The sequence below is a fragment of the Ylistrum balloti genome, unplaced genomic scaffold (genome assembly GCF_031769215.1).
Source record: "Ylistrum balloti isolate Yb309-2 unplaced genomic scaffold, AGI_CSIRO_Ybal_v1 Utg369772, whole genome shotgun sequence".
Taxonomy (NCBI): domain Eukaryota; kingdom Metazoa; phylum Mollusca; class Bivalvia; order Pectinida; family Pectinidae; genus Ylistrum; species Ylistrum balloti.
In genome coordinates, this window is record NW_026781965.1 from 631,740 (window position 1) to 654,676 (window position 22,937).

The 22,937-nt window shown below is 39.2% G+C and overlaps 1 protein-coding gene across 1 annotated transcript in view; it reads left to right on the forward strand.

Moving 5' to 3' along the window:
• The first annotated feature begins 6,089 nt into the window (after window positions 1-6,089).
• LOC132543952 (cGMP-dependent protein kinase 1-like) overlaps window positions 6,090-22,937 on the forward strand; it is a 102,107-nt gene continuing 85,259 nt past the window's right edge. The window contains exon 1 of the mRNA XM_060207510.1: window positions 6,090-6,430. Within this exon, the coding sequence (XP_060063493.1) occupies window positions 6,090-6,430 (341 nt within the window). The remainder of the gene's footprint in view (window positions 6,431-22,937) is intronic.

Below are 22,937 nucleotides of genomic sequence, written 5' to 3' on the forward strand. Positions count from 1 at the left end.
GTGTATGTGTGTGTGAGGGTGTGTGTGTGTGTGTGTGTGTGTGTGTGTGTGTGTGTGTGTGTGTGTGTGTGTGTGTGTGTGTGTGTGTGTGTGTGTGTGTGTGTGTGTGTGTGTGTGTGTGTGTGTGTGTGTGTGTGTGTGTGTGTGTGTGTGTGTGTGTGTGTGTGTGTGTGTGTGTGTGTGTGTGTGTGTGTGTGTGTGTGTGTGTGTGTGTGTGTGTGTGTGTGTGTGTGTGTGTGTGTGCGTGTGGGTGTGGGTGTGGGTGTGTGTTTTGTGGGCGGGGTGGAGGGGTGGGGGGTAATATTGGAAGCTACGGACTGTAAAAATTTGTAGATACGGATAGTTTATTGATTTCCTTGTCTGTTAACAAGACTTAAGTGTAAATATGATAAGGTATGGTATCTCCTTGTGATTTAAAGGCCTTTTCAATCTTCTGTATCTATGTAGGGAGAGAGTACTACCAACTTCTACCACTGTGATGGTTACTGAAACCACCATCGGCTATATTTCCAGCAGAGATTTGACACTGTCTTCGTCTCTAAATCCCAAAACACAAGTTTCCAGTAAAAAGATGATAATTTGATCGCAAATAAGTGCAAAGCACAAAGTTTACACTTACAGTAACACATTACTATCTACCGTAACACATTGTAACAGTTTACAGTGACACATTGTAACAGTTTACAGTAACACATTGTAACAGTTTAAAGTCAGTAACACATTGTAACAGTTTACAGTGACACATTGTAACAGTTTACAGTAACACATTGTAACAGTTTACAGTAACACATTGTAACAGTTTACAGTAACACATTGTAACAGTTTACAGTAACACATTGTAACAGTTTACAGTAACACATTGTAACAGTTTACAGTCAGTAACACATTGTAACAGTTTACAGTAACACATTGTAACAGTTTACACTAACACATTTTAAGAGTTTACAGTCAGTAACACAATGTAACAGTTTACAGTAACACACTGTAACAGTTTACAGTAACACATTGTAACAGTTTACAGTAACACATTTTAACAGTTTACAGTCAGTAACACATTGTAACAGTTTACAGTAACACATTTTAACAGTTTACAGTCAGTAACACATTGTAACAGTTTACAGTAACACATTTTAACAGTTTACAGTCAGTAACACATTGTAACAGTTTACAGTCAGTAACACATTGTAACAGTTTACAGTAACACATTGTAACAGTTTACAGTAACACATTGTAACAGTTTACAGTCAGTAACACATTGTAACAGTTTACAGTAACACATTGTAACAGTTTACAGTCAGTAACACATTGTAACAGTTTACAGTAACACATTGTAACAGTTTACAGTCAGTAACACATTGTAACAGTTTACAGTAACACATTGTAACAGTTTACAGTAACACAGTGTAACAGTTTACAGTCAGTAACACATTGTAACAGTTTACAGTGACACATTGTAACAGTTTACAGTAACACATTGTAACAGTTTACAGTGACACATTGTAACAGTTTACAGTAACACATTGTAACAGTTTACAGTGACACATTGTAACAGTTTACAGTCAGTAACACATTGTAACAGTTTACAGTAACACATTGTAACAGTTTACAGTGACACATTGTAACAGTTTACAGTAACACATTGTAACAGTTTACAGTGACACATTGTAACAGTTTACAGTCAGTAACACATTGTAACAGTTTACAGTAACACATTGTAACAGTTTACAGTAACACATTGTAACAGTTTACAGTGACACATTGTAACAGTTTACAGTAACACATTGTAACAGTTTACAGTGACACATTGTAACAGTTTACAGTAACACATTGTAACAGTTTACAGTGACACATTGTAACAGTTTACAGTCAGTAACACATTGTAACAGTTTACAGTAACACATTGTAACAGTTTACAGTGACACATTGTAACAGTTTACAGTAACACATTGTAACAGTTTACAGTGACACATTGTAACAGTTTACAGTCAGTAACACATTGTAACAGTTTACAGTGACACATTGTAACAGTTTACAGTAACACATTGTAACAGTTTACAGTAACACATTGTAATAGTTTACAGTAACACATTGTAACAGTTTACAGTGACACATTGTAACAGTTTACAGTAACACATTGTAACAGTTTACAGTAACACATTGTAACAGTTTACAGTCAGTAACACATTGTAACAGATTACAGTAACACATTGTAACAGTTTACAGTGACACATTGTAACAGTTTACAGTGACACATTGTAACAGTTTACAGTCAGTAACACATTGTAACAGTTTACAGTAACACATTGTAACAGTTTACAGTAACACATTGTAACAGTTTACAGTAACACATTGTAACAGTTTACAGTAACACATTGTAATAGTTTACAGTAACACATTGTAACAGTTTACAGTGACACATTGTAACAGTTTACAGTCAGTAACACATTGTAACAGTTTACAGTCAGTAACACATTGTAACAGTTTACAGTAACACATTGTAACAGTTTACAGTAACACATTGTAACAGTTTACAGTAACACATTGTAACAGTTTACAGTAACACATTGTAACAGTTTTCTTCTCTAAATTTTTGGTTTCTTTAAGGTGCTTTCCGTGTACATGTTATGTATGATCAATTCAAATGTGACAGAAAAAATGACTTAAGATAATACTTAAACAGTTTATAAAATTACAGTGACAAATTGTAATATTTTATTGTCATACACGTTAACAACAACTTCAGAAATTCATACATCAATTTGTACATACAGCCCAGTTGTATGGCACACATGGGTATTTAACTACATATACATGTATATCTGTGAAGGAATGTCACCTCATTTCAAAGTTACAAACATAAAACTCTTGACTAACCAGTTTGTATCTTGTATTTTATGTATAGAAACAATGACGATGACGAAAACGTACAGAAAGTCAGTTTTTACTTGTGATTGGTAGTTACTGTACTTGACCAGATGTGTCAGTGGTCAGTATCCCATGGAGTGTGTGTTAGTGGTCAGGGGGTCATGGATTGTGTTAGTGGTCAAGGTTCCATAGGGTCAGTCCGTGATCAGAGGACAAGGACAGCGTTGATGAAAAGGGGGTCATGGAGTTAGTCAGTAGTGGTCAGGGGGTTATGGATTGTGTTGATGGTCAGAGTTCCATGGTGTCAGTCCGTAGTCAGGGGGTCATGGATGTGTTGGTGGTCAATGTTCCAGGGAGTTAGTTAGTGGTCAGAGTTCCATGGAGTTAGTTCGTGTTCAGGGGGTCATGGATTGTGTTGGTGGTCAAGGTTCCATGGTGTCAGTCAGTGGTCAGGGTTCCATGGCGTCATTTCGAGGTCAGGGGGTCATGGATTGTGTTGGTGGTCAAGGTTCCATGGTGTCAGTCAGTGGTCAGGGTTCCATGGCGTCATTCCGAGGTCAGGGGGTCATGGATTGTGTTGGTGATCAATGTTCCATGACGTCAGTCCGAGGTCAGGGGGTCATGGATTGTGTTGGTGGTCAAGGTTCCATGGTGTCAGTCCGTGGTCAGGGGGTCATCGATTGTGTTGGTGGTCAGGGTTCTATGGGGTCAGTCAGTGGTTAGGGCTCCTTGGAGTTCTTCCGTGGTCACGGGGTCATGGATTGTGTTTGTGGTGAAGGTTCCGTGGTGTCAGTCCGTGGTCACGGGGTCGTAGATTGTGTTGGTGGTCAAGGTTCCATGGTGTCAGTCCGTGTTCAGGGAGTCATGGATTTGTTGGTGGTCAAGGTTCCATGGAGTTAGTCCGTAGTCAGGAGGTCATGGATTGTATCGATGGTCAGGGTTCTATGGGGTTAGTCAGTGGTCAGTGGGTCATGGATCAGTGGTCATCACAAACTACCCATCCCTTGACCAATTAGGGAACAATTTCGTATCGTACCTTTGATCATTCTGGTTTTCCGTTCTGTATAGGTGCATAAATTCTTCCCCATTTTTTCTCAACCTAACAACATGATTTCACTGGAAGACAGTGTTGTCGGTAATATTCTATATTCTTCTTCAGATTTCTATGGTCAATTAATTCGAGAACGTAATGCAAGTTACATTACATTAAACTTGGGTTTATACAAATTACGGAGCGTGGGTTTAAAATGGTCAAAACGACACATGAAAAAAAATCTCATTCGCATCGTCATGCAATTAATGTGTTGTTTCAGTATTACATCGCTTCCTCCCAGACTCTGATTTTATAGCCTCTGAAATAAGCCTTAACCAGTTTCTCTCCTGAACTGACTCCCTCCACGTCGCCGTCCCAATCACCTCTCTTTCTCGGTCTCAGCCCCCACAATCAGTACCTCTCATTACTTTCAGACTCACCCTTCGATCCTCGTTCGCCATTTCACTCCCCTTTGTGTGACCTTTGTGACCTTAGAGCTACATGTACTTGTATCTAAAATCACGCGCGACTAATTGCATGTACAGTATACCGTTACATCAGGACTATGACCCTCGTCAATGCAAGGAAACTGCTGTTTTGATATCTAGAGTTTATAAGCGAATTGCCCAACAATAATGTCTTTATAATGAGTGAATAATTGGGTACGTGAAACAGGCCATCACTCCAACGTCTAAAAATAAACAATAACATCTGTTGTGGCGCTTTAACAATCACAATATAACACAAGAAAACTTTGTGTGGTGTTTTAAGTCTGGGCTTCTCAAATCTCCAAAAATAAGGACGTTACTTGTATACTTTTAATGTATAATTTACGTACGTGAGGGAGTAAACATGTTTGGAACTCTCCTACGTCAGTGCTCGCGCCAGACTTGAGTTCAATGAGTTAATGGTCTCTCTGATTGGCACGATTTTTACATGGGAACAGGGAAGGGGCTCGAGGGCAAAGGTCACATTGGGTACAAATTATAGTGGATATAGATGAGATTTTATTCGGAAAGACATCTATCTAATGATATAGCCGTTTGATCTTCCTATCTACAATATACGTGTGCTCTCTGTGGTAGCCAGGTTTCGGACTCCGTAATTCCTATAAGCGTACATTGTACAGCGTTATCTACAAATAGGACTCGATACGTGTATTGAACTATTCACTTAGTCCTTATTCATTATCATTCCTGTCCGTCCAACAATACCGAGATTTCATTTACACCGTCATGATACATCGGTAAATCAACAAGGTATTATGGGAATTTCGGTCAATTTGTGATGAAAGCATGAGTTATCCAGGTGGGATTTAAACGATCCAAGTATAATTTACTAGTACGTAATATCACCATAACACGCTGCTATGTTGTTCATGTACAATGGTTTGATTGGGTCGGGTATCATTACCGTCGCCTGTTGTAAAGCAATCGTGTGACACTCTCCTCCTGGCAGTATGGGCCTAGTGAACCGCTAAAAAGCCCATCCCAATTCCAACAAATTCTACTTCTCTTTATGTATAATTCATTTCAATATTTAATGTAAATAAGGTTTGATAGTGTTAATTGTCACCAAACACATACTTGTCAAACCATGACAAGTACCCGAGGCGCCATTTCACGCCTATGAATTTACCAACATGTTCCTGTGATTAGGCGGTAATTCCTGCTATGACACTGATGCTTAACACGTGGTCCGATATGTTTATATGTAACTAGTTCAATCAAATGTCCCATACTGCGCCGCGTTACTGACAAGGCGCTCGGTACCCAGGGAGTTAGCGCTAGCGCAGAACACCCCCGTGGAGCCCGGCCCACCAGCGCATACGCTTATGTAACAAATATATCTCATTCTGTGGTTACTAATTATACAGTGTAGACTTTCCGCAGGTAAGCTCCCTCACTGCCGGCGGGGAGATCTGATTTATTACCTGCCCTTGATAAGAGTAAGTAGCATAACCTAGTGGGTCATGTGACATACCGTTGTACAAAAAATATGCCAGCTGTGATCAGTTGTATACAAGTTATAGTGGGGCAGTACGAGAGAGAGTAGTAACTGTTTACTGGACGGCCATATCTTCCAGAGGACCCCGTACTTCAAGTTGTGTGAGTGAAAGTTTGTACACTCGATGAATGAGTTAGTTTTACATGTCTTCATTGAGGAAAAAAAATAGTTAGATGATGTTCAAATGGATGTTTCCGGTATAGCAGACGACAGAAAGCTGTCGGATATCACGCCGGACATGGACAACAACAATCTTAAAATGGGTTCACTTCAGGACGTGCAGCTCCTTTTAAGGAGTAAAGACGAGCAAATTAAAGCCCTACAACGACAACTAGAACAAAAAGAGGAGAAAATACTACAACTTCGGAGTCAGTTGGATAAATACCAATCTGTGTTTCCGACAATTAAAGCTTCGGTGGGTCCACGGAAACAGAGGGCTCAGGGAATATCGGCTGAGCCGTACTCTCTTAAAACAATACAGGATTTTGTAGGACAATCAGCAATCAAACACACCAAGAGTAACAGGTAAGTGAATCAGTCAGCCTAGAGGGAAATGGTGACAGTGACACCAGATACGTGTGGGACGAAGGCATACATAGGCCATCAGAATAGGCAGACCAGGGGTGGATGGTCCAGGTTCAGGGGTAGTCGGTGGTTCTTTTAAACGGACGGGTCTGTTGAACATTTTATAATTGGATATCCCTGACCGAATTTCCCCATTATCATCCGTATGTGTCCTGTGTAATTTATTACCTTTTCATATTTCGATATATCCCACTCAATACCCTTATCTGTAAAATCAATGGCAAAGGTATCACTACATGGTCAGTACTGTCAACACTGACCCGTCTAAATGGGAGAAATATTACAAAAGTTTGAGATTCCAGACAATAATCCTACATATTATCAAAGTAGTCGGGACAACCACTGACGTTCTGGCGATGTCGAAAGTGTGTCACCATTATGCCTCGGGGTTTGTGTTGGAAACTAAAGGCAGTAGTATATTAAATATCTATAGTGTTATGTGGAAACTGGAACATCTAATGTGTTTGATAGTGGGCATTAAAATATGATTTATGCAGGAATATTTTGATTAACATAGTCGCAGGTTGACAGATGTATGTGCACGTTATAATACAGAAACGGAGTTGGTGTGTTTACATGTTGTCGACATCAGCACACAGACACGTACATATACATACATACACCACTTAAACGTACATATACACGTACCATATATATAATACGCGGAACGAATGCACGCCCGGAAGGCGATAGTATCACACGGGCTGTTTATCCCATCACTCTGACCTCGCCCGGACTTTCGACACTTCCGCACGGAATCAGAGTGTTAAGTGAGATGGCAGCCTACCCCACATTTATATGTACCCAGTAAACCACACGATGAGTAGACAGCCGTATTGTGTTTTGTATCCATCATCATACTGTCTACAGTGGCAAAGGTCAAACCTTTAAAGTGGCACGGTCAGTTTACGGAACTGTCCGTTACAAATGAAACCCGTATATATGTATGTACGGGTCTTGTATACAGACTATAGACAGTTAGTAACAATTCGACATTTTTACCCTCAAGTGACCATCAATCTCCGTGGCTGGTAGCCCGGGAGTGATGGAACTCTTTACATTAAGGTGCCACAAGCTTGTCTTATTTTGGCACTTTCGGAGTCCTTGTTACAGAATCCCGATAATCACTCCCAGAACATGCTAAAAGAACCGCTTTTACCGTCCGGTCGTATCCTGATTGTCGGCCGAGATAATTATTAGTTTAAAGTGTTATAGTAACAGGCCCTTCAGGCCCACTCTCAACACTCAATTTCTGGGTTGTTTTCGGAGTAAACAAATCGACGAGTTTTTGGATACTTCAGGCAATGGTGTCAGTATTGGCCATCTTTGTACCCGGACACTTGAGGGACCAACTGTTCTCACCTTATCTACAACGACGAGGAATGTACGGATTGTGGCATTGGAGGGGAAGGGTGTTTATACTTGAGGTCCGAGGGGAAGTGTATAACACTTCAATTATATTGAGGGGTGTTACACTGGAGGTTTGTCGAATCTGTGACAAGTTCTTATTACAATTAGAGAGGAGGGTTTGGGGGGGTTTTACATTGGAAGTTTGGTGGATCTGAGAGAAGGTCTTATTACAATAAGAGGGGAGGGTGTCGGGGTTTTACACCGGAGGTTCTGCGAATCTGATAATTATGAGTGTCCGCATCGTTCTATCGACATATTTAAAAGTGTAGAGCTACGAGCAAACACAAGAATTAGACTGTCGTTATGACCCTTGTTATCTATACTCTACATGTATCGGTATGAAGTGCTGGTACCGATAAGACCCTGACCAAGTTCCTGGAGTGCAAACTATATGTCGGTGTCTCACTATACAGCTTGGTGTGTCATTCGTTGATTAGGTTATCGCATCAACTTTTCATAACACTTAAGCATCAGTGATTATTCTTATTTTTAAGCATGATTGTTTCTGGACACGTGTCACCTACCTCTCGAACTTACCGGCATTATTGTTTTATTAGTTAAAATAACCCTAGCTGTTTGCTATAGCCTGTGTAAAGGTCATTGGGAAGGGTTTTGGATTAGTTGTAGGGCACTGTAGACTGGCATTCCATCGTCCTCAGTTTCCCTTTCCTTTTCGATACAAAAACGTGCACAAATGCTGGCCTAGATACCTCGCTGGTGGGCCGGCTGCTTATATACGGGGTCCTTTCAATCATCTGTACTACCACGTGCTAACTGATAAGTTTGTTTTTGTGGCACTTTCGCATTTACCCTCGAAACTGTTAATCTTTCTTTTTCTGTCTGGACAATGTCGGAACCAAGTGCCAAACCATGTTCCCCATAGTTCTGTTTACATCGTGAAGTCCAGCGCTGCCCCTGTATCATATAACTATGATGTTAAACTGCTTTTAAATAGTCACTTTAAATTTGTTTAACAATAAACAAATCTACAGGCCCGCTGTATTAGTCAGTGACATCGACAAATTCCTTTTATACAATTCTTTGGTATTGCATTTCGCACCTACCTGTTGCCTACTGATAAGGTGTACATGTGGCGTTGACAGTTTGTTCTTATATGTAGGTATATATGGTTATATAATATCGTATTTTAAAACTATACCGCACAGAACGGTGTAGTAGTATGTTTTCAGATGACACGGTTTATACAAACAAAGTTCTAATTAAAAGATAACAGGATATTACTGCTTAAAAGTACTATTTATCTGTGGGGCGAAAAATATGTCCTGCTGTTCAAACAGAGCGGAACTACCGTGTGTTGGATGTTGACCTTGAGATGAGATTTCATTAAAATGCCGTTGTTACAATGAAACATTCAACAGTCTAGTCAACGCTTTTAACCCGAGACGTAACATGTATGTACTTATAACTGGTGTGATAGACAAAAGGATGTAGAAGTTAAATAGTTTTAGTCCAGTTTCAGTTTACAACCGCTAGTAATTAGATACAATATGCACTTTTATTGTAAAGAATGATCAGTAATTTTTAAACATTTTGACAGACAAACATCCGGAGTTTTCTTGCAGCTGTGTATAGTTGTAATACTATATTAATCAAATCCCTCAAGTAAACGACATGTCACTGGAATTAGTGAGAATAGTGTGTTAAATGTGTTTTTAATGCCTCTTTCTCGTGATAAATGGATTATTTTAATTTCAGTGATAATTAAGATCACACTGTTTTTTGAGCATAGTGAGCTACTTTCATTCAGCAATCGTATTTGGTATACTTAGCCAGTACTCTCAAAGTTGGTGATATACACGTACCGAGTCAGATGTCAGTAGCCTAGGGCTACCAGACATAGCCACCAAGCAATGACTAGTTGTCCAATACGGGGACATCTAAAACATTAACTTGACTGTATTTCCATTTTTATGTGAGGTATATAAAACAAGTGAAGATGTCGTGAGAAATATATTTGAATGTTATATGAAGTGACCTTTATTACACGAATCCGTTCAAATCTCGTGAAAATAAGCTTGATTTCCGTGGCTATTGAACTTTATATTTCCGCCATGTTGTCTCCATAGTTACCGGCATGGTCCCTTAAACTGGTAACTTTACCTTAATAAGTTATGTTTAGAAATACTGACATTTGTCTAGTACAAGTATAAGCTTACCTCCTCTTCCTGTGGAACTCTTTTACAAGAGATCTGATCTGGAAAACTTTTTCTAGTCATGGGTCTGTCTAATTGTCCCCATTCGAATACTGTAACCACTATAATAATAAAATTCATTTTTCCACTTTGAAGATGTTACGTTAGACCATACGAGCAGTTCCGAGTTTAAACTGAAAAACAACAACATCAAGGCCTAGTTACCACACAAACAGACCATTCTAGAAATTAGGCCTTGGTTGAAACAATACTTCACATACAATGAACAACGAACTCAAAAATTGCAATTTATGACAGAATTTTGTATTTTTGTTTTTCGAGAAACTCTCTGTGAACTAGCTGCTGATGAAGAGTGTCTAGATGGGAATGAGGTCGATTGTGTTGCTTAGTTAGGTACGAAATACGACTACAGAATAGTTTGTTTGTAACATAGCCTCTGTGTCACAGACCAAGCATTGCTGCCTTCCACTAAACATCAATTCACAACTGACATATCGCATTGACGTTCAATGGACACAGAACCAAGCCGCAAGCTCCGACCACGTAACTCGGTGCGATTCCATTTACCAAAGTTTATTGATAAAATGACGCAAATTAGTCCTTACATCAACGATAATTGATGATTATATCATGGAATCTTTACAACATATAAAACTACAAGTCTACCTCGGCTCCTTATCAACAATAAGGCCTTTGAGAACGAAAAGAGCTTTCTTTGTTCGCGTGGTTGACCACTAGAGAATGAATTACATTTTGTACATATGAACAAACCCTGATATATGTGTGATCATTAGGTTTCTTGTGTCACTCCAGACATTAAGTAGTACTGATGAAAATCGGTAGAGATCATGTAGCGTGTATAATTCATAACAATAGGCTCATTATGTATGCAATGAAAACAGAAGTGTAACAATGATATAGTAACACTTTGTTCTGGGACGGTGTCTCAAGGTCAAACGGCTCAAAGCCCTGGGCACAAACCAAGGTCAGTCAACGCGTACCACATGGCAACGTCTGTTGAGTGTACGACTTCTGTTCCACGACGTCTAATGTCTCGAAGTCTGGACACGCGAAAGGTATACCTTAAAGATGTTTCAAAGTCTAGCAATGTCGTCTTTGTATTTTTTTTTTGTGTACATGCCTAGTTTGTGAGAGATTAGCAGGTGATGGTATAAACCATTGACCCTAAATTGTGTTCCTGTCATACCAACATGATGATTCGAACCCAATCACCACACTTCTTAAGTGATAGGGAGTGACAGGTAGAAGCACCATGAAGTACCCTCCATCACTGTTATCAGGGAGTCCCCAGCGGGAAGTTGGTGCATCATAAATCGTCACTTGTTTAGATAACTGAAGCTGTGTTGTAAACCAGTGGCTGTTTCCAGTACACACACAATCAGTTTGGAACCGGAAGTGTATAACAAAGAATTTCTCTTTTCCGGTAGCTCGATCTCGGAGCATGACAGTAAGGAAGTTATATCGCCGGTTTGTTTGTGTGTGTGTGTGGTTTATATATATATATATAAAGGTTTAATTATTTTTAAACTTTATATACACATTGCAACATCTGGGATTAAAAAGTTGATGTGAATAAAAACAGATTTTTCCGGAAACTATTGGAAATGTTCAGAAAGAAATAGAAAATAGCTGTGGTTAACATATCGCATGGCTCCCTAGGTCGGAAAAGAAAGTTTTTTCGGTTTTTCATCTTTTGACCACGTCTTTTAAGCAAGTGATTTGTCAGTTGTTTTCGATCAATTTTGCTTCAGGAAGGTTTCGATTTTCGGAGCCATGTTCGAGGACTTTGCTTTGAATATCGAATTCATACGTTTTAATATACTATTTTTGAGTCGACAAAGGTCAGAGTAACATTATGTACAATAGGAAAACGTATCTCGTTGTGTTTTAAAGGTCAGGTGGTTGATGTGATGGCCGAATACAACAACGGAAGGTACGAGAATCGTAATGCCATCAGTGTTACACGTACACAAGATGATACTGTCATTAAAACGCTAGTTTTGCTTAAGTCAGAAAAAACACACATCGTCAAAAAATGATGAAAGTATATATGATAAATATATATAACACTTGAACAGACTTGACAGATGTTAGCGGAAGAACTGCGTGAAAGTTGACTTAAGTCATACACCTGTCCAAATATGGCCAGGATAAACTTGTGCTGTACAGGTAAGAAAACGGTAATTATGAATTATGAAGATTCGGATACAATGCCATCACACGTCTCAAGTAAGGACATTTTGTCGAGTGGTAAATTGTGAGTTCTGACGAGTCTTTGGAAGTGAGTGTTAATGAGTGCAGTTAGAGGACAAATAACCACACTTGTCACTTGGTTGAGATCTCGACTATATCTTTATATATATATATATGATAAATAGTGGAGACAGACATTTGTTCTGTTATTACCGTCTGAGTCTTATCTTATTTAACAGCATGAACTACAGCCATGATGATGACAGAGAACTGGTCATCTGATACCTTAGATAAGTAAAGGAATATGTTTTTTGTTATTCTATGTTTATAGTGTTTAGCTTGAAGAGAAACACAAAAACACAGCTGTTGTAGGTTGATGGCGTTGCTCACACGAGATCACATATTGGTACATAAACATAGTTTTTTTAAAAATCGTAAATGGACATTTTATATTTCAATGCTTTCATCTGATAGCGCGTGAAATGTTCGTGAGAGGCGACAATGACCAATCTGCACATCAGAATCTCGTTATCGGAGGTCAGGAGTTCGGTCAGGTTTAATGTGAGAGTATTTCGGGATGGTAGGAGGGACAGATTACTGCTTAAATGGACATTCCGGAAGTAATCGATTTATTTTGATGACTCCATTTATCGTGTAACTACATCCAATATAAAAAAAGTGATCATGTTTTATGAAATGTAAAATTTGAAATCATATTTGCCTTTTATACTTAAAACATAGAAAATACCCATATTTTTTCCATTTGATCTCCATCACCGACTCACTGAACTTTAAAACTGTGTCTGAGAGGCCTAACGTTAAATGCTTCTGCTTCTTCCAAGAAGTTCTTGATAAAACACTCAAAACATTTCCATAAAGAAATGGTCTTTATTTTGTCGTTAATTAGAAGCATTAACAAAATTTTTTTTTCAATCATTTTAACAGATGTCGCCCACATGATGTAGGTAACAGCGGTATATTGATATATCTATCGATCATGGGCTGGGTTTTTTTTGTGCACTACGTCACTGAATTGCGAGCTCATTCGCGATAGTCTCTGTCCCACCAGTTAATCGGTACCAAATAACATCACCTGTTACGCTTAGGCACCGAAACCTGCCTTGATTCATGTTGTATCCCTTTTGGCAAAGTTTCGACAAAATTAAGAAAGAAAATATAATTGATAACACATTCATAATCCAAACTCGTATTCAATAAAACTAGGGCAAGATATTGAAAAGATATTTACACGGAGACTCCTGAAAAACTGACAAGGAGAATAAAACCATGTGTTCTAGAAGAGTAAGCGTCTTCTGCTTTATCGACGGGAGCCTCCAGATAAATCTTGGTCAATCTCAGTTAGTAATCTGTAGCCCGGTGTTATTGTGGTTACATTGGGCCCCGCGAGGTAGCCAGATTGAAGGTTATCCTTTGTCGTCTATAGGGGCCCGAGACGTGTATGTATGTACACAACACTTTGCACATTCTACGATATTAGTCATGCTCCTTTGAAATTTATATCATCAAAAAGGGTATCACATTTTAATGAGTTATGTTGGTAGGATATTAGGTAGGTTTTATCTAAATCCAAGGTAAGCTTATCCAAATACTGATTACATTGTACAAGTGGTCCAATTTGTGGCTTGGGGTTAGTGAATCGATAACTCATTCCTACATGGTGCTTCAGTCGGACCCAATGTTTTGGAGCCTTCAGACAAACGATGTATAGGGGCTGTTACAAAGGTTTGAATGCTGTACAGTGTAGGTTGTATGTATATAAAACCCCTATACTAAGTGTACCACTCATACTCGGCAGGTTATTGTAGAAATGAATAAGTCATGTTTACATAGTTACCTCCCATTTATATGTACACACCGTGGGAAATGTGACTTAAGTATCTATAATGATAATTTGAGGTTTTCACATTGGAATTTTTATTGTTAATATGTGCGAGTCTGTCTCAACGAATTTCACCGAGAAACAGAATGGGTGAAAGGGGGATTGTGGACGAGGAATGAAGGGGTAACTAAGAGAAGAAGAGCTAGGGGAATGTGCGCAATTGTACAGGAATGTCGCGGATTATTGTGCATTAAGAGGTAAATCTGACATTGACAATATAGAATCTATCAACACTTTCGAATGTACATCCAAGATAAGCTGCAGGTTTTAAAATGACGCAATCATTTGTACAGATACCAGTTATACTGACTATTTGCCAGCATCAAAGACATTATGTTGAAATATAATTTTTCAATGCCACAAGTCTGGCGTGATATTGACGGAGAGCCAAGCACGTGTGATTTAGAACTTTACTTCATATCGCTCCTTACGTCAGGGAATGGGGATGGGAGGGAACAGATTTGGTCGTGTTATGAGAACTCGACCTTCACCTTCACTGCAGTGTCCCGGAAGCATTCAATGGCACGTTCGTGTAGACCTGCACTTAGCCTTGCATCAACACATTCTCGCAGATGACGCCTTCCTCACACACATTAACAGAACTTACGTGGCTGAGCTGCAGTACCACCTTACAGTATTCTAGAATGTGATCATCGGCTAAACAAGTGGCGATAGGGGACGGAACTGGGGTGGAGTATAGAAATGTATACTGGGGGTAGGGACAACACAAAGAAGACATTTACTGCCCACTGAAAGGCCGTAATAGTGAACGTAAAACCCGTTAAGTAAATAAATTCCCGAGGTGTGGCAAGGTTGGTGGCGGGACATCCATTTACTGTGTCGGGGTTTAAAAAAAACACGCTTCACTTCCTAACTACAATGAGAGTGACTTTTTATTACTAATCTACAGTGAAGCCACGTTTCTTTCTTTATCCAACCGAGTTCACCCTTCACTTTCAAATTAAATCAAAGTCGTGCATCTGTTAAATACAACACAGAGTCACGCTCCAGTTAAACACACTAACACTTAGTCAAAGTCCAGTCCTCCATAACAATGAAAGCTGAAAAAAGTGACGGTGTTAACTACATAACAAAGTGACGCTTTACTTCCAAAAGAGAAAAGTGGTGTCGTTCTAAACTGTCCTTTCAAAGAAGATAAAAACTAATATGGTGCAGACTACGGTAGATCCATATTCTCCTTGACTTAAAAACTTTAAGGCTCCTTGAACTAAATGTGATGTGCCTGGTGTCTAAAACACACAATGGAACTGGAGTTACCTCCCCTCGTCCGTCATGCCATCCTTCAAACTTTCTACTGGCTGCAAGCGTTCATTATCGTTCAGAATATATATGTGCATTAATTTAATTGTGTGACTCAGTGTCGTTACGTAACTTAGAATTTGTTTTGATTCAGACTGTAAATGCCTGTAGGAGTAGTTTTTTATGAAAGCTAGACACAAATAGCCTACCGTTTTTAGGTTGGTAAATCACATAACATGTAGAGACGGGGTCCTGTCGTTTTTATCAAATGTACACTCTCTCATAACCATGGTGACCTTTACACCGGTCTAAGAAAGTAAATAGATGTTGTCATGTGATTTTGTTAATGTCATTAATTAAAAAGTCTGACTTTAATTCTATGAATTAACTGCGCAATGCTCGGAAAATTACCCAGTGTATTCTGTGGAACTCGAAAGTTTTCTTATCAGTAAATTGTCTTCATGTGAGAAATCTTGAGGTCACTTAATATGATGTCTCAAGTCACCACTTCAGCTAAGCGTGGTATAGATTATGTAGCAGGATTTTCGTATGACCATCCACAACGTACCAAGCACTATGTCACCAAATCCATCTCCATTTCATCATAAACTGCTCACTTGCCGGAGATCACTATACACCAACTAACATCTAAATACATTCTCTTTATCTGATCTTTATTGCAAGTTAGCTCCACTAATGTGATCTTTATCGTTAAAGAAGATGTTTACCACGGAATATGACCTTAATCGCGATAGAACCTATTTGTCGCGTTAGGTGATCTTAATCGCGATAGAACCCATTTGTCGCGTTAAAAGATCTTAATCGCGATATAATGTATTTGTCGCGTTAGGTGACCGTAATCGCGATAGAACCTATTTGTCGCGTTAGATGATCTTAATCGCGATATAATGTATTTGTGGCATAAGATGGTCTTAATCGCGATAGGGCTTATTTGTCATGTTAGAAGATCTTAATCGCGATATAATGTATTTGTCGCGTTAGATGATCTTGATCGCGATATAGCTTATTTGTCGCGTTAGAAGATCTTAATCGCGATAGAGCGATTTTGTCGCATTAGATAATCTGATATGTGCTGACTTTCCTCTAATGAATGATACAGATATTTGCTGATATTCGACTTATGAGTAGTACATAGATGTTCTGATATTAAACCTATGAGTGGTCCAGATATGTGCTGATATTCGAGTTATGAACGTTACAGGTATGTGCTGATATTCAACTTATGAATAGTTCAGATATGTGCTGATATTCGAGTAAAGAAAGATAGTGCTGAGGTACAGCTGATGAAAAAATTCCACATTACGAGTAGTTGATGTTCGGCTGTTATACAGCGTATGTTTTAGTAGCTGCAGTTTGGCTAATGAGCGATAAAAATCCTGCTGACAGTTTTTTTCGGGAAGCCGTAGATAAGTTTAGCCGAGTTTTAAATGACGACATACACGTAGCTGCTGTGGTTTAGTCAGTTCATTGCAATCCTACGAACTTGTACGAAAATTATCAATATCCAATAATGTGTTCACACTATGCATTTAGCAATAACGATTTTCACGTGCATAAAATAGCAGGTTATGCAACAAATCGATTACTAACTCGTTAAAATGGGGTCTGTCAGTAGAGAGAACAACCATTCCGTTATTAGGAAACTTAAGAAGCGAGATAGGGAAATGTAAACATGATCATAAAACGTATCACCATACGATTATAGATTCCGTAGTCAGTTAAATGAAAGTGTCAATAAAATAGCTTCTAGGGAGGATCGGATTGTCACTTCATGAAAGATTTTTTCTTTTTCTTTATTTGGGGGGTTTGGGTGGTGGGGGTTTGGGTGATGGAGGAGGGGGGTGGGGTCGGATGTTGGCGGTTTTCCAGTTGACAAAAGACTCTTGTTCCATCTCATATATTTAATATTTACCTCACGCGATTACACTTCTTTTATCATTTAGTCAGAAGTGTTGATATTATAATTAGACTGATCACATGACATTTCGGAACACATCGTATAAATGGTCTCCCATCTATTATGTCTTTACATTGTCCATTGATGACGGAAGCGCCACACGGAAATCTATTACCACGCTGGTCACTCTGACAGCCTGTTGGGGTAACTGGTGACCAATTATACTGTTATATCATCTCCAAGCGATTGGGGAAACCCGGAATCCTGACGTCTGTTAACTGACAAGAATGGTAACCAGGAAAACCGCAATATTGTCTCTATAATTAATTTTCAGCCAGACGGTTGATTAATAATATTTGAAAAGAAATTCAGTGGTATATCGTCATGACCTTTTGTGTGCCATTCTAAATGAAAATGTTGAAATGAAATAAGATAAATAGGTTGGGACAATTGGTTAGTAAACAACTATAACAGTTTACAAGTTGCCAAAGATCAAAATCTTTATATCTAAATACTTGTAGATGATTGGGGACCACTCACACAGATCAATTTATGATTAAGCATTATAGTAATTATAAAACTTACCGATATATCCCGGAATTACAATACCCCGTGGGTTATATATACCATATACCACCAGAACCGAGGATCCCACGTGTCTACGAGGAACAGCATGCACATTCGTATTTGGGTGTTATCTTACGGAATTACGATATCGACGAACATAAATAAATAGGATTAGAACAGGAAAAATTTCAACATTCTAGAAGTTATATTCTAGGATCACAACGGATAACAAGATCATTTAGTATAGATATCAGATATCGGAGACACGGGATTTATATATCAGAGATCACAGAGAGACGGGATTTATATATCAGAGATCACAGAGAGACGGGATTTATATATCAGAGATCACAGACAAACGGGATTTATATATCAGAGATCACAGAGAGACGGGATTTATATATCAGAGATCACAGAGAGACGGGATTTATATATCAGAGATCACAGAGAGACGGGATTTATATATCAGAGATCACAGACAAACGGGATTTATATATCAGAGATCACAGAGACACGGGATTTATATATCGGAGATCACAGAGACACCAGACATATATATCGGAAATCACAGAGACACCAGACATATATATCGGAAATCACAGAGACACGGGATTTATATATCGGAAATCACAGAGATACGGGATTTATATATCGGAGATCACAGAGAGACGGGATTTATATATCGGAGATCACAGAGAGACGGGATTTATATATCGGAGATCACAGAGACACCAGACATATATATCGGAAATCACAGAGAGACGGGATTTATATATCGGAGATCACAGAGACACCAGACATATATATCGGAAATCACAGAGACACGGGATTTATATATCGGAAATCACAGAGACACGGGATTTATATATCGGAGATCACAGAGAGACGGGATTTATATATCGGAGATCACAGAGACACGGGATTTATATATCGGAGATCACAGAGACACGGGATTTATATATCGGAAATCACAGAGACACGGGATTTATATATCGGAAATCACAGAGACACGGGATTTATATATCGGAAATCACAGAGACACGGGATTTATATATCGGAAATCACAGAGACACGGGATTTATATATCGGAGATCACAGAGAGACGGGATTTATATATCGGAGATCACAGAGACACCAGACATATATATCGGAAATCACAGAGACACCAGACATATATATCGGAAATCACAGAGACACGGGATTTATATATCGGAAATCACAGAGACACGGGATTTATATATCGGAGATCACAGAGACACGGGATGTATATATATCGGACATATATATCGGAAATCACAGAGAGACGGGATTTATATATCGGAAATCACAGAGAGACGGGATTTATATATCGGAGATCACAGAGACACGGGATTTATATATCGGAAATCACAGAGACACGGGATTTATATATCGGAAATCACAGAGACACGGGATTTATATATCGGAAATCACAGAGAGACGGGATTTATATATCGGAAATCACAGAGACACGGGATTTATATATCGGAAATCACAGAGACACGGGATTTATATATCGGAAATCACAGAGACACGGGATTTATATATCGGAAATCACAGAGACACGGGATTTATATATCGGAAATCACAGAGACACGGGATTTATATATCGGAAATCACAGAGACACGGGATTTATATATCGGAAATCACAGAGACACGGGATTTATATATCGGAGATCACAGAGACACGGGATTTATATATCGGAGATCACAGAGACACGGGATTTATATATCGGAGATCACAGAGACACGGGATTTATATATCGGAAATCACAGAGAGACGGGATTTATATATCGGAGATCGATTTATATATCAGAGATCACAGAGAGACGGGATTTATATATCGGAGATCACAGAGACACGGGATTTATATATCAGAGATCACAGAGACACGGGATTTATATATCGGAAATCACAGAGAGACGGGATTTATATATCGGAGATCACAGAGACACGGGATTTATATATCATAGATCACAGACAAACGGGATTTATATATCGGAGATCACAGAGAGACGGGAATTATATATCGGAGATCACAGAGAGACGGGATTTATATATCAGAGATCACAGAGATACGGGATTTATATATCGGAAATCACAGAGACACGGGATTTATATATCGGAAATCACAGAGACACGGGATTTATATATCGGAGATCACAGAGACACGAGATTTATATGTCGGAAATCACAGAGAGACGGGATTTATATATCGGAAATCACAGAGAGACGGGATTTATATATCGGAGATCACAGAGAGACGGGATTTATATATCGGAAATCACAGAGATACGGGATTTATATATCGGAAATCACAGAGATACGGGATTTATATATCGGAGATCACAGAGACACCAGACATATATATCGGAAATCACAGAGACACGGGATTTGTATATCGGAGATCACAGACAAACGGGATTTATATGTCGGAGATTACAGAGAGACGAGATTTATCTATCATAGATCACAGACAAACGGGATTTATATATCGGAGATCACAGAGAGACGGGATTTATATATCGGAAATCACAGAGATACGGGATTTATATATCGGAGATCACAGAGAGACGAGATTTATATATCGGAGATCACAGAGATACGGGATTTATATGTCGGAGATTACAGAGAGACGAGATTTATCTATCATAGATCACAGACAAACGGGATTTATATGTCGGAGATTACAGAGAGACGAGATTTAAATATCGGAGATCAGATATATTGGAGATCAGAGAGGCATGTGTCTGTTATAACGGGGATCACATAATCCTGGGAGTTATATAGCGGGGATCACATAATCCTGGGAATTATATACAGGGGATCACATAATCCTAATAGTTATATACAAAGGATCACATAATCCTGGGAGTTATATAGCGGGGATCACATAATCCTGGGAGTTATATACAGGGGATCACATAATCCTGGGAGTTATATAGCGGGGATCACATAATCCTGGGAGTTATATAGCGGGGATCACATAATCCTGGGAGTTATATACAGGGGATCACATAATCCTGGGAGTTATATAGCGGGGATCACATAATCCTGGGAGTTATATACAGGGGATCACATAATCCTGGGAGTTATATAGCGGGGATCACATAATCCTGGGAGTTATATACAGGGGATCACATAATCCTGGGAGTTATATAGCGGGGATCACATAATCCTCGGAGTTATATATAGGGGATCACATAATCCTGGGAGTTATATAAAGGGGATCACATAATCCTGAGAGTTATATAGCGGGGATCACATAATCCTGGGAGTTATATACATGGGATCACATAATCCTGAAAGTTATATACAGGGGATCACATAATCCTGGGAGTTATATAGCGGGGATCACATAATCCTGGGAGTTATATCCTGGGAGTTATTACGGGGATCACATAATCCTGGGAGTTATATACGGGGATCACATAATCCTGGGAGTTATATACAGGGGATCACATAATCCTGGGAGTTATATAGCGGGGATCACATAATCCTGGGAGTTATATACAGGGGATCACATAATCCTGGGAGTTATATAGCGGGGATCACATAATCCTGGGAGTTATATACATGGGATCACATAATCCTGGGAGTTATATACATGGGATCACATAATCCTGGGAGTTATATACAGGGGATCACATAATCCTGGGAGTTATATACAGGGGATCACATAATCCTGGGAGTTATATACAGGGGATCACATAATCCTGGGAGTTATATAGCGGGGATCACATAATCCTGGGAGTTCGGGGATCACATAATCCTGGGAGTTATATACAGGGGATCACATAATCCTGGGAGTTATATACAGGGGATCACATAATCCTGGGAGTTATATAGCGGGGATCACATAATCCTGGGAGTTATATAGCGGGGATCACATAATCCTGGGAGTTATATAGCGGGGATCACATAATCCTGGGAGTTATATAGCGGGGATCACATAATCCTGGGAGTTATATAGCGGGGATCACATAATCCTGGGAGTTATATACAGGGGATCACATAATCCTGGGAGTTATATACAGGGGATCACATAATCCTGGGAGTTATATACCGGGGATCACATAATCCTGGGAGTTATATAGCGGGGATCACATAATCCTGGGAGTTATATAGCGAGGATCACATAATCCTGGGAGTTATATACAGGGGATCACATAATCCTGGGAGTTATATACAGGGGATCACATAATCCTCGGAGTTATATAGAGGGGATCACATAATCCTGGGAGTTATATACGGGGATCACATAATCCTGGGAGTTATATACAGGGGATCACATAATCCTGGGAGTTATATACAGGGGATCACATAATCCTGGGAGTTATATACAGGGGATCACATAATCCTGGGAGTTATATAGGGGATCACATAATCCTGGGAGTTATATACAGGGGATCACATAATCCTGGGAGTTATATACAGGGGATCACATAATCCTGGGAGTTATATACGGGGATCACATAATCCTGGGAGTTATATACGGGGATCACATAATCCTGGGAGTTATATACGGGGATTATAATCCTGGGAGTTATATACGGGGATCACATAATCCTGGGAGTTATATATATAGCGGGGATCACATAATCCTGGGAGTTATATACAGGGGATCACATAATCCTGGGAGTTATATACGGGGATCACATAATCCTGGGAGTTATATACGGGGATCACATAATCCTGGGAGTTATATACGGGGATCACATAATCCTGGGAGTTATATACAGGGGATCACATAATCCTTGGAGGGAGTTATATACAGGGGATCACATAATCCTGGGAGTTATATAGCGGGGATCACATAATCCTCGGAGTTATATACAGGGGATCACATAATCCTGGGAGTTATATACAGGGGATCACATAATCCTGGGAGTTATATACAGGGGATCACATAATCCTGGGAGTTATTATATACGGGGATCACATAATCCTGGGAGTTATATACAGGGGATCACATAATCCTGGG